The 12,457-nt window shown below is 46.5% G+C and overlaps 1 protein-coding gene across 5 annotated transcripts in view; it reads left to right on the top strand.

Moving 5' to 3' along the window:
- Positions 1 to 12,457, top strand: part of ephb2b (eph receptor B2b) — a 147,951-nt gene that overhangs the window by 118,063 nt on the left and 17,431 nt on the right. For all 5 annotated transcript variants that reach the window (XM_061832106.1, XM_061832104.1, XM_061832102.1 and 2 more), the window contains exon 6: positions 11,767 to 11,891. In XM_061832106.1, the coding sequence (XP_061688090.1) occupies positions 11,767 to 11,891 (125 nt within the window). The remainder of the gene's footprint in view (positions 1 to 11,766; positions 11,892 to 12,457) is intronic.

Genomic DNA, 12,457 nt, shown 5'->3' with positions numbered 1-12,457 from the left:
TGGACCACCATTGTCTTTCTTTTCTTTATTTTTTTTTGCGGGACGTATCTGTTTCTCCAACGCAGAAACTCCCACTGTATCGCAGAGATTTGTTTTGCTATTTTTATAAGGGGAGTTTGATGCACCTTTTTTGTTTTTCTCAGTCCTATGCTTTGACTTTTACCACAACTTTTGATGCATAATTGATCAACTACCGCATGACAAATAACAGAGGAAAGACATTTCTTTCTTTATAAAGCACGTGATGTTTTGTGTACGTATCAAACAACAGTAGTGTAGTGCCAACTACTGGCGAGGAGGACTTCCTGTCATATTTAATTATCTTTACTTCCTCACTTGAATGCCCCCCCCCCCCCATGTGGTGAAGGAGAGCCGCCGGTACATTAACACAAATACACACAAAGCGTGAGCTGCTGTTGGCCACGGCTCACAGTCACTCGAAGCCCCGCCTCTTAAAGGCACAAATGTAGCACAGTAGAATATAAAGAATTTTCTATACCTTTTATGCTTGCAGTATTTTTGTTTAAAGATTTGCAATTGTGTTTAAAAACTGTTTAAATTTATAGCGGCGCTTTTCACTTTTTTGACCGCCCCACACACTGCTTGATATTATCTCTGAGGTGGGGGGCAGGTGATACTGCTGAAAATTGGAAATATGGTGATTGGAAATTTCTCAAGCGGGAGCTGAAACACTCCGGCACCCCTCGAGGCCGCGCCACCCAGTTTGAAAACCACCAATTTAAACGTAATCAGTTTAAATGTATTTTGGGGTGAGTCGATAAAAATACTGCACTATATATTGTGTATTATGACCCCCAGCGGGTGGCTCCGGAGCATGCAGTATCCCCCAAGGGTTCGCCGTAACTGTGAAAGTTGTCTTAATTTGGTGTTTGGACCACAGCCCGGCTTCTTGCAAATACCGTCATTTCCAGCCTACAGAGCGCACCTGATTAGAACGCTTACCCAGTACAGTTGTAAAGGAAATACCATTTGGTGCATACATAAGCCCCACCTGTGTGAAAGCCGCAAGTGCCCGCATTGAAACCTATGTTGAAACATGAAATATTTACAAAGAAAGACGGTACACAGAAAGAGTTCTCAAAGTTTTAATACGTTAGCTTAACATAGCAACAAAACGGTGGTATGAACAGGACTGATTTAAAAAAAAAAAATCACGAAATCACTGAGACGATGCAGCAACCGGCTAACGCTGGCACGGCACTAACAAGGCCTGTTTAAAAAAAAAAAACTTACCGGTAAAAGTCACTCCCTCGGCACATATATTCCGCCGGTCCCACTCTTACCTTTTGCGGCTGATAGAAAAAAATAATGCACAAATAAGCCGTAGGGTTGAGATCGTGTGAAAAAAGTCGCGACTCATAGTCCGCAAATTACGGTACGCAAATTGAAAGGAAGTCGCCTTAAACGTGGCCTGCGCGTTTGCTGAAGATGGCCGCCGTGCAAGCGGCGGCAAAACACGGTTAGCCGTCCTCCCTCCTCAGAAGAGGTCGCTGATGAAAATTCTGCTTGAAACCCGTGACGCTCAATTCCACATTTCCACGTGATAGCTCGGATGGTTTGGTTGCTTTCTGTCGCTTTCTGAACCCGCCGCTAATTGTACAGTACCGCCTGCAAGCGGATTACTGTGTGTAGTAGCAATGAGTCACGTCTTTGCTTTGCACGATTTGTGCAATAAAGCGATGCTCTTTGCATGCTATTAAATGAAAAGTGAGGATGCGCTGCCAGAGGGTGGAAACACAGCCAGGCCTGCTCCGCGTTACAAGAGACGCTTTCGCGTTGGACACGGTAGTCGCATTTTTTCAACGGGCTCGTGCCTTGTTTAAGTCAGGGTTTCAACCTTTTTAGTAAGCTGAGGCGCATTTTTTTTTTTTTTACATTAGAATAAAAAGCTCCAAAAGTGTCACAAAAAATGTATATTGTATGCGGGTTGATGATGTATCTTCTGCACTCAAATGACGCAACATTTTCATGTTCTACCCGTCGCTATATGTCGCTTGCATGGATAGTTGAACAACGATGCACTAGTGGTGGTGAACGAGCGCCTGATGAGGACTCGAACGCAGTTAGGAGCCACGGCAACCTTGAGTGGCCCAAGCTAGATACATCTCATGGCAATTTTTTTCCAAGTTTTTCTTCTCTTTTGTACGGAGACCCGAAAGGGACATTGAAAAAAAAAAAAAAAAAAAAAAAAAGTTTCTCATTGAAATGAGTAACTTGTAATCATTAACTCATTACAATGAGTAACTTACTCATTGTAACTCATGAGTAAGTTACTCATTACAATCAAAGTGTCGAAAAATGGCTACCTATGGGTTGTAGCTGATTTACCTGCTAGCAATAGCTTCCTGAATAAGGAATACGGGTCTTTTATTCATGCACACATGCAATGGACTATTTACTCATTACAATGAGTAATTTACTCATTGTAATGAGTAACTTACCCATTACAATGAGAATGTCGAAAAACGGCTACCTATGGGTCGTAGTTTATTTACCTGCTAGCGGTCGCTTCTTGAATAAGGAATAAGGGTCTTTTATACATGCACACATGCAATGGACTAGTTACTCATGACAATGAGTAACTTACTCATTGTCATGAGTAACTTACTTAACTTACTCATTACCATGAGAGTGTCGAAAAACGGCTACCTATGGGTCGTAGTTTATTTACCTGCTAGCGGTAGCTTCTTGAATAAGGAATAAGGGTCTTTTATACATGCACACATGCAATGGACTAGTTACTCATGACAATGAGTAACTTACTCATTGTCATGAGTAACTTACTTAACTTACTCATTACCATGAGAGTGTCGAAAAACGGCGACCTATTAGTCGTATCCTATTTACCTGCTCGCGGTAGCTTCCTGAAGAAGGAAAAAGGGTCTTTTATACATGCACACATGCAATGGGCTAGTTACTCATTTACAATGAGAAACTTACTCATTACATTGAGAAACTTAATCATTACAATGAGAACTTTTTTTTTTTTTCAATGTCCCTTTAGGGGCACCGTACTTTTGGAGCGGTCAACCATGAAAAGGCTTCCAGACGTTTGCCGCTGCTTTTGTACTTTTGTAGGTTAAAAAAAAAAAAAAGTTCTTTATTGTTGTTTTCATTTGCATATAATAACCATCCGTTATCTTCGTATTTTGACATGTTTCCTCTTTAAATGCAGCGGTGTAGTGCACGCGAACACGATCCACCGTACCCTTGCGGCAACGCCGTCAGATATTCCGGCTTGAACATGTCGAGCGTATGTTGTACGCGCAAGAAGCAGCGAGCTGTACAAGGAGGCGGCGGTTGGGGGGGGGGGCACACGCGGCGGCAGGGTGGCGGTGACAGAAGGCGTCGAGGAGGACGCGTATGCTCGCTGCCAGCGAAGGTCAGACGGGGAGGGCTCGGCGTCAGACCTCCTCGGAGGCCGGCGCTTTCATCGCGAGACGTTTGCACTGAGGCGTGCGCGAGCAGCGAAGTAGAACAAAATGCACTCGGGGCGCCCGGGGTTCGAACCTCAGTTTCGGCCTTGTGGATTTTTCGTCAACCCGTGTTTGCTTGGCGTTCCAAAAAGAAGCTTTTTTCGCTTTAAAACCTCTGAATTCTCGATTCACGTGAATGTTAAGTGAAGGGTTATTCGTCTGGACGTGCCCTGAGATGGGCCGAACACTAGTCCAGGGTGTATCCCGCCTCTCGCCAAAAGTCAGCCGGGATTGACTCCGACGACCCACCAGGGGAATAAAATAAACCGTACAGGATATCATACAAATCTCGTGGATCGTCCAATTTGTTCACGAAATGATCCTGTCCGCTTGCCACAAGAGTTTTCTTCCCCTCGTCCATCAGGACGAGTCCCGACGCGGAGGGAAGTTCGTGCGTATAAATCTCGGTTAAAAGCCGGCGCACTTTTGGCCCCGGGGGCTGGAAAAGGCCAACGTAATGTGATTATCCAAATAATCGTTGAGTGCGCGAGCGGTCCGCTCTCAATGACGCTCGGATCGATCAGACTTTATTGCTGCCATTTATTTGCTCCGGCCCGGAGCCATCAAGCTGATAATTAAAAACAATAAGACCATGTACATTTGGGGGGGGGGGTCACGGTCCAAGCCTACTTCCAGTAATGCTTTTCGCCGATGCTCGGTGGCTGATATTTTGGTGCACGGGGGGCAAAAGGGAGCCGTTAATAATTCAACGTTTGCTATTTTTGATGTCGCATTTAGAGGAGATGTTTTCCTGCCGCGCGTTTCTCAGCTGATGTCAACCTGCTGCCGCTTTAACTATTTAACGACGGCAAATATTTGGAAGGGGGCGCAAACGCAAAATCTTCCCTCCGTCAGCGCCTTACAACCGGTTATGCTTTTCTTTTTTATTTTTATTTTTGTTTTGCACTGACAATTGCGTCGCAATAGATGTTGGGCGATACCCAACCTTGCCGATAACAGCAAAAAAAAAAAAAAAAAAAGTTGCGGGTCCGCTGTGATAATTAAATGGATATGACAAAAATTGTGATAAGGCAGCACGGCAAACCTGATTCATGTCCACACTCTCTTTTTTTTTTCGTTTAACATCTGTAATTATCTTTCAGGAATAGTAGTCGTAAACTGTCACCACGGGAACCATTTAGATAACCGACATATGGATATTGCGCTAAACATTGCATGAATGTAAACAAACAACAACAAAAAACGCTTGCATGCGTGCGGATCAATGTTTAGTTTTTTGGAAAAGTGGGAAAACGATTCATCCTCTGTGAGTTTGTTTCTAATGAGTGTTGACGTGCTTCCTGTGGCTTTCGGAGGGTTTTTTTTTTTTTTTTTCCCTCACGGCGGCCGACAACCTCGCCTCGCTCTCGAAATCGTTGACTCGCTTCCCTTCCGCGGCCTTTTTGATCCAAAACCGTCAGTCGGCGTCGCCGTGACAGGCAGCTCCAATATTTAACGTGTCACGCTCGAATCAACCCGGCGTGACTTTAGGGTGGGGAAAGCAAATCTGTAAATATTTGCCAAATGCGCTAAGATGGAAGAATGCAGTCAGCTTGAATGGTTTCCGCATGATTTGTTTTCGCCGGGTTTTTATCCTCCGTAGGAATTTGTTTTTGTCGGCTTACAAGTTCTGTGCTTTCGGTCGGCAAGGATCTGGGAAAATGTGCACATAGATAAAAATAGATTTAGAAAGTGGGTTAGGGGTCAGGGTTCAAATTTGGAGTTAGGGTTATTAGGTTTGTCATGTGTTCTACACTTTTTTTTTGTTTTTTTTTTTTTTTTTACCCTGTCACCATTTTTGGGGTGTACGGTTGATCCGCAGAAGCCGTTTTTGTGCCTAAAAGCGGTCTGACGACGCCCGTGTGGAAGCTTACCCACAGTGATTGAATGTGAAATTCTAATATACAACACTCACTCGTGTTGAAAGTAATTGTTGATGTCAGGTACAAGTACCGGCGGCCCGGTGGAGCACCTGGAATGCGTTGGCTTCACAGTTCTGAGGTCAGGGTTCGATCCCCGACCCGCCTGTGTGGAGTTTGCATGTTCTCCCCGTGCCTGCGTGGCTTTTCTCCGGGTGGGCACTCTGGTTTCCTCCCACATCCCCAAAACATGCACCAGCTCAGGGTGTACCCCGCCTCCTGCCCGTTGACAGCTGGGATTGGCTCCAGCACCTTCCCTGTGAGGATAAGCAGCAGCTAAGAAAATGGACGAATGGAGGTACAAGTGCAAGTACAACGTTCCTCTGCTCTGGTTTTGTGAGTTTTGTGTGACTTGAAGGAGGCAATTTGTTTAAAACGTGTGCTTCAGTAAGTTTGGCTTTGTTTTTTTTATTAATTTAAAAGTGTTTATAGCGTCGGAGAGGTGTTAACATTACAGACATCCAGGCAAGTCAATGCAAACTCTGCCCACCCGTGCGCCAATTTTGCAGACTTTCCGCGTGAAAGGGGCTTGGGTCCAAGACCGTAAGCTTCATTTGAGGTACAGCGTGCCAAGTCAGCGATATCGGCGGCGCTTTATCTGGCCTCCTTTGGTCTGCAGAACATACGCAAGCCCACCAATACACTCCCAGAGACCATAAAATGCTCATTTAAGAATGAGCTTATAATTTTAAGTGGATGGTGGTTGTCCATCTTTGCTCGTACAGATGGTTTAAAGCTTGATCAACTCGGAGCTCACTTTGGAAAATTGCTGTGGATGTAAAAAGCCGCAATACTTTGCAGCTGTGGAAACGGGGCACGCTGCCAAAGTCCCGCAAGTACACACAAATACGGACTTCTCCGGCAAAGAGCTCCTGATGCGGCGCTCGTAAACGGACGGCAGCCCAAAAGAGCAGCAGAGCCCCCGGGAACAGCTGGCTCGGGACCTTTTGGAGCAGAGTGCACCGCGTAAAGGGAAAGGCTTTTATTAGCTCTGTCCTGTTCTCACCGACCTCCCATCGGTCCCAAACTGACTCACGGCGTAGAAGAGTTCTACGCGGCTTGTAATAAAGTAGGCGCCACATGTTTGCAGGCATGTTGGGATGTGAGAAGAAAGCCCATCAAAGGCCCCCCGAACACAGAGGCCCCCGACCTTTTTTCACACCGCCAAAAACGGGCGTAGAAACACAAAAATTCTCATTCTCATTCAATTCCTTTGGCCTTTTCTCCTTTCTAACGTTCTCTAAACTTTGCATTTTTCACGCCAGTAACAAGTAACGTTGTCCGATCCGATGACGTGACCGCAAATCGGGTCCGATCGAGTCATTTCCAGCTGCTTTTCCTTAACAGAACAAATTTGATACGTCGGCCTGCGCGTCTGCCGCGCAGCCGCCGTGCTCCGTAGCGGGCGGCGCCGTCGTCCCCGAAGCTCGTGTTCAAAATGGCCACAAGCTTTCTCGCTTGTCCGCAGTTTGTTAAGGAAAAAGATGGATGGCGTGACATGTGGAAACATTTTGCGTACACGGCCGAAAAGTTACTACAAACGAAAGTAAGCCGCGCGCGCGCCGCGGGAGGGAACGGTTTGGCCGGACGGCTCGCTGAGCGCCGTCGGAAAAGGTGGACAGCGTAGCAAATGTGACATTGAAATGACTTTGCCTGATAAAAGACAATAATTAATATTTGTCAGGTGTTATGTTCAACGCACACACAAAAAGTGACATCAGGGACAGTTGGTGGTAATGCTCCTCATAAAATCACGTGACTGGCCATAGTGACGGTCGAGCAAAGTCGGATGGCGAAAATCCGTCTTAAAGCACGACGCCCAGTCTTGTGCGATACGGTTAAACATTTAGAAGGTGAAAATAAACGAAGGTACGTGGAAAAATGAGAGACACGTGGCACAGAGGGCCCATATTTAATGCCAAAGTCGATGATTTGGGCGATAAGCAATTGGACTGTTAACCCGCTTCCGCTTGTTTTGGACAACTGGAGCTACACATTGATCCGGTGAGTAAATAGTCGAGATTTACACGGAAAATTTCGAAAGCGTATAAAAGTCTGGATGCAAACAAATATTTTGTTGCTGGATGTGTTCTCAATCAGGAATAAATCCCACATAGTGATGGAGCCACTCAGATTTTTTCAATACAAATACCAATATTTGAATAAATGACCCCTGGTTTTACACAAACTCGCATTCATTAACTATGATTGGGGGGGGGGGAAGAACAGGGAGTCGTCGTGTCTGTAGACGGAAGCGTATTGCTACCACACGTTAATCTCTGTAAACCTCTCTGCGACAGACAGTTTTTCTTATTTTTTATAGATGCATTGTTCTCAAATGAGTCAACTTGTCATTAGAAATACTTTTTGGTCATTTGAGATTGAGAAGAATAATTTCTACCTGAAATAAAGTGATCGCTACACGGGCGCGTGTATTTGGTTGGGCACCATCCATCCCGTTTAATTGCCGAAATCCATTGATATTTTCCGGTCTCTCCATCAGATATTCCGTTGAATGGTGTCTTTGAAAATCTGTCTCGTCTGTTGTGACAACTAACAGCACAACAGGTCTCGGGCGTTGCGGATATTCTGCTCCGGTTCGACGGTTCCCGGAATGCAGACCAGCGAGATTTTGACCGGCAATATGGCGGCATGAAAACGGCGACGCCACGTGCTCGAGCCCTCTCGTTGTTTCCGACAATGGATCAACAGTTTCTGGAGGGGGAAAAAAAATCAAACGTGAATGGAAAGCCAAGTCGCGGTGAAAGGAGAACTACGTACGCGGCGAGGGAAGGATCAGAATCCCAAGTGATGTCAGAAACCCACAATGAGCGCCCCATGAAAGCCTTGAGGATGTTTCTTCCTCAAAGCTCGATGGCATCCGGCCTTGACCCCATTTGGAGGGAGGATGTTTGCTTCAATCAAATCCATCCATAAGTCAACAAACTACTTTTAGTAGCACTCGCAGGCTCTTCTGTCCGACGCCGACCCCGACGCAGGATGTGACAAACCTGCAGTTCTATTCATACTGCGTGAACATCATTTATCTTCCCAAATCAGCCATCTAATTTAATTAGGTGAACTTCCAATCTCTGCCCTTTCCATTATCGCCACTTGATTAATTTTGGGGAGGATTATGAATAGAGTGCTTGTGTTCCGCCGGCTCGCCCTCCCGTGCGAGAATGTGACCATCCTCGGTGAGCCGGCCTTCATTTGAAAAATTGTTTTTCTTTTCAGTCCCTAATGGAATGGAATCGGGCTTTGTTCATGTACATTTTGTTGCCACAACAGAAACCAAAGACTTGTGAGCGTTGTGCTCAGTTCGCAATTAGAAATATATTTCAATGTGAAGGACTTCTTAGTCACAAATACAAAATTATCCTTACACCACTTGGAAAAAAAAGAAAGGGTGCTTTGCCACAGTCTTGTGGCTTCCGTAGGTTATTATAATCATTGCTGGATGGGCATCAATTACTCGCAGATTTTCGCCTTTGGCTAACGCACTTCTAGCCACAATTGTAAAAAAAAAAAAAAATATTTCTCTTCGGTCTCGTCTCGGGATGCGTGCCGACTAATTCATTCTGCACGTTTCGTAAACTCGAAATTCTACACGGTGTGTCGGGGCCGCTGGTATTTTGACCAGGCGCGTACGACACTTCAAGACACGGACGTCTCGGATCTTGACGCAGAGCCTGGTCGCCCTGCCGTGTTCGCCCGGCGTCCCTTCGGCGTGCGCCTGTGCCGAGTGCGCCAACACACGAGCCGCCTTTGTTTCTCGGGCCTCGTATCGGGTTGCCGTGCGTGCGTTTCATGGAAACGCGGCCATGTGCTGGTCTCGGGTTTGTTTGCATCTGTAACGGGATACCCGTGAGTTCCCCGTAGAGGGATTGATTGCTTTATTAGGCAGGTGACTGCAAAGAAGCGGCCAAAGGTTCGACGACCGCAACTTTACGGATTGTCGGGAAGGTCACGAGTCGTGTTTATATTCATACAAATGAAATGACATTGTCGTGTCTGCAAGGTTTCGAGGGGAAAAATGTCAACGTCTTAGATACCACATGCACTTTGATAATATAATGACATATACAATTTGATTTGGAATAAAAAAAAACGGGAGCGAGGAGACACTTCAAATAGAAAATACTCCTTGGGCGAGGTCATGAGTACACACACAAACGGGCGGTTGTGGCCGGTCCTCCCAACCACAGACATCTTGCTTTGTTCCTCACAAAAGTGACAATAAAATATCAGAGCTATGGAGAAAGTAAAACAGAATATATGAATACATGTGCGCAAATGAGAGGGCTGGAGGGGGAAGAGCGAGGGAGAAGAGATGGCGAGGGTGGATGACTTCAAAAACTTGGGGTCAACAAGCCAGAGCAATGGTGAGTGTGGGAAGGAAGTGAAGAAACTGGTCCAAGCAAATTTGGAACAGCTGGTGGAAGGTGACTGGTGTGTTATGTGTCGGGTAGGATCAAGGGCAAAGTATATAAAACAGTGGTGAGGCCAGCTACGATCTACGGATTAGAGATGGTGGCACTGAAGAGACGACAGGAAGCAGACCTGGAGGTGGCAGAAATGAAGATGTTGAGGTTCTCGCTTGGTTGGATAGGATTAGAAATGTGCTCATTAGAGGGACAGCCAAAGTTAGATGTTTTGGAGACGAGGTTCGATCGAGAGAGCAGACTTCGATGGTTTGGACATGTCCAGAGGCGAGAGAGTCTGAGGAAATTGGCAGGAGGATGGTAAGGATGGAGCTACCAGGGAAGAGAGCGACGGAGAGAGATGAAGACCAAAGAAAAGGTTGATGGGTGTTGTGAGGGAGGACATGAGGACAGTCGGGGGGGTTAGAGAGGAGGATGCACAAGATAGTCTTAGATGCAAAAAGATGACACGCTGTGGCGACCCCGAACAGGACAAGCCGAAGGGAAAACAAGAAGCAAAAGAAGAAGATCTGGAGAAACAATGTCTACAGTCTCATCCTCGCACTATCACGAAAGAGAAGCTTCACCGAGCTTCCTCGCTGTCTACCCATTTCTACATCTATTAGCTTTCCATTTTTCTATCCAAATGTACCCGGAAACCACCGGACCGCCATCATCTTGCCGCAAGATGATATTCAAGACCGACAGAGTCTTTTTTTATCAGTGGCCTTGAGACGCTTTGCTTGGTCACTGCAAAAAGGCAACAAATTGCCGATCGCATGCAGACGAGAAACTCAACACCTTCAGCTGCACGGTCTGTTTTTCTAGCCTTCAGAAGTGTGCGCTCGCTGTCGCTCTCCGCTCAGTAGAACACCCATCCCAAGGACTAGGTGGGTGGGGGGTTGGGGGGGGGGGCACAGCGTGGGATCGTGTATACATTGGGTAGGGGGTCCGGCTGAGCACGCCGACTGACTTGAATCCATAAATCTCCTGCCGGTGTGTCCCGCATGCGCTTTACAACTTGCGACTCTCTCGCCTCGACGCTGACCCGCAGTGGCCTGAACGAATCGTAATGGCCACCGGAGGCGTCGACGCGATGGTGTTTGTAGCTCGCCGAGCGCACGGCGCTTGCGGGTCGCCGGCCACCCGCCGCGGTGTAAACCTCGGTGCCCATTGATCGTGACGGAATTGACATTTGAGCGCGTTTCGTATCCGGAAGAGTTTAAAAAGAAACGGTTAGCACGTCCGGGCGGCAGAGCTGAGCTTTGACATTCAGATCTGAATTCCGGCCTTGCTTGGGTGACAGGTTTGCATGTTGTCCGTGCTTGCATCGGTTCTCCGGCTTCCTCCCACATTGCAAAAACATACCTCGGTTCTGGATTTTCGCCCCACCGTGCCGATCACGTCACGAGCGGAGAAATTCAGCACCGGCGTGGTTGTGACGTAAATTAGCCTCGGCGTTTCATCGCCGTGAGGTCGGAAGTGGAGAAAGTCTTGCTCGCAGACGCTTTTTCAGAAACGGGCAGAAAATAAAAGAGTCGCTGTGTTTTGGTTGTTTAATTTGACTCTTTATAGCTGGCAAACCAAGTCAGTGTTCCACATGGAAACCTCCCACTGAATGCCAACATGCAAAACCGAATGTCTGAGAGTTTTAGCAACGGTCATGTTGGTCTTCCTCCCGTGTGCGTCTCCGAGGGAGGACCAGCGATCCAAAGCACCTGGAAAACAATTGTTACGGCGCTTCGAGCTGTTATTTAGAGCGCGGAAAATACAGCGACGGCTTCGTCAAACAACGATGCCTCGCTGTGCACCTGTCGAGCGTCCCGAGTCCCGATTATGACGATCAAAACGATGCGCGCAGATCAGCGCGGGTCGGGCGCGAACGTTCGCATCAGCAATAATTCCGAGTCTGCTCTCCGCCCGCAGCGCCGTCCACCGTGTCCATCATGCACCAGGTGAGCCGCAGCGTGGACAGCATCACTCTGTCCTGGTCTCAGCCCGACCAGCCCAACGGAGTCATCCTGGACTACGAGCTGCAGTACTACGAAAAGGTGAACGTTCGTCTGCTCTTCTCGTATGGAAACATGTCGTGATTTTGTTCTCCTCGATGAATATGATCCATCTCTTCGAAGCACTTGGGAGACACGACCTTAGAACACCTCCGAGTCCAATCGCGTGCTTTGCTTGTGCAAATGTGAGAAATGGCGCTCGGCAAACAGTTAGCTACCACGATAATATTTCAATTGGCTGTAACAAATCCTCCAAATGCCCCCCCACTCCCTGCAAATTTTTTTTTTTCTTTTATTCATGGATGAGAAATGACCCTCTTTGAATAAACACAAAAAAAGAGCAAAGTATTTACCGTGTCATAAAGTAAACAAATACAACTCATTTTCCACATTTATTGTGTATTTTTTAATGCACATTAAACTAGAAGCACAATAGATGGCCAGTCCAGTGACGACAATGACTTGAATAAAATATTCACTTTACTTCTGTAATTTACCTTAAAGTGGACATAATTTAATTTTCCTTTTCAAAAAGGATCCCCAATACCATCTGTGAAATATTTTTTGTCAATTTTGTTTATTTTTTTTTAAATACTTAGACAAGGGCT

The sequence above is a fragment of the Syngnathoides biaculeatus genome, chromosome 10 (genome assembly GCF_019802595.1).
Source record: "Syngnathoides biaculeatus isolate LvHL_M chromosome 10, ASM1980259v1, whole genome shotgun sequence".
Lineage (NCBI taxonomy): Eukaryota > Metazoa > Chordata > Actinopteri > Syngnathiformes > Syngnathidae > Syngnathoides > Syngnathoides biaculeatus.
This window is presented reverse-complemented; position numbering and strand designations above follow the sequence as displayed.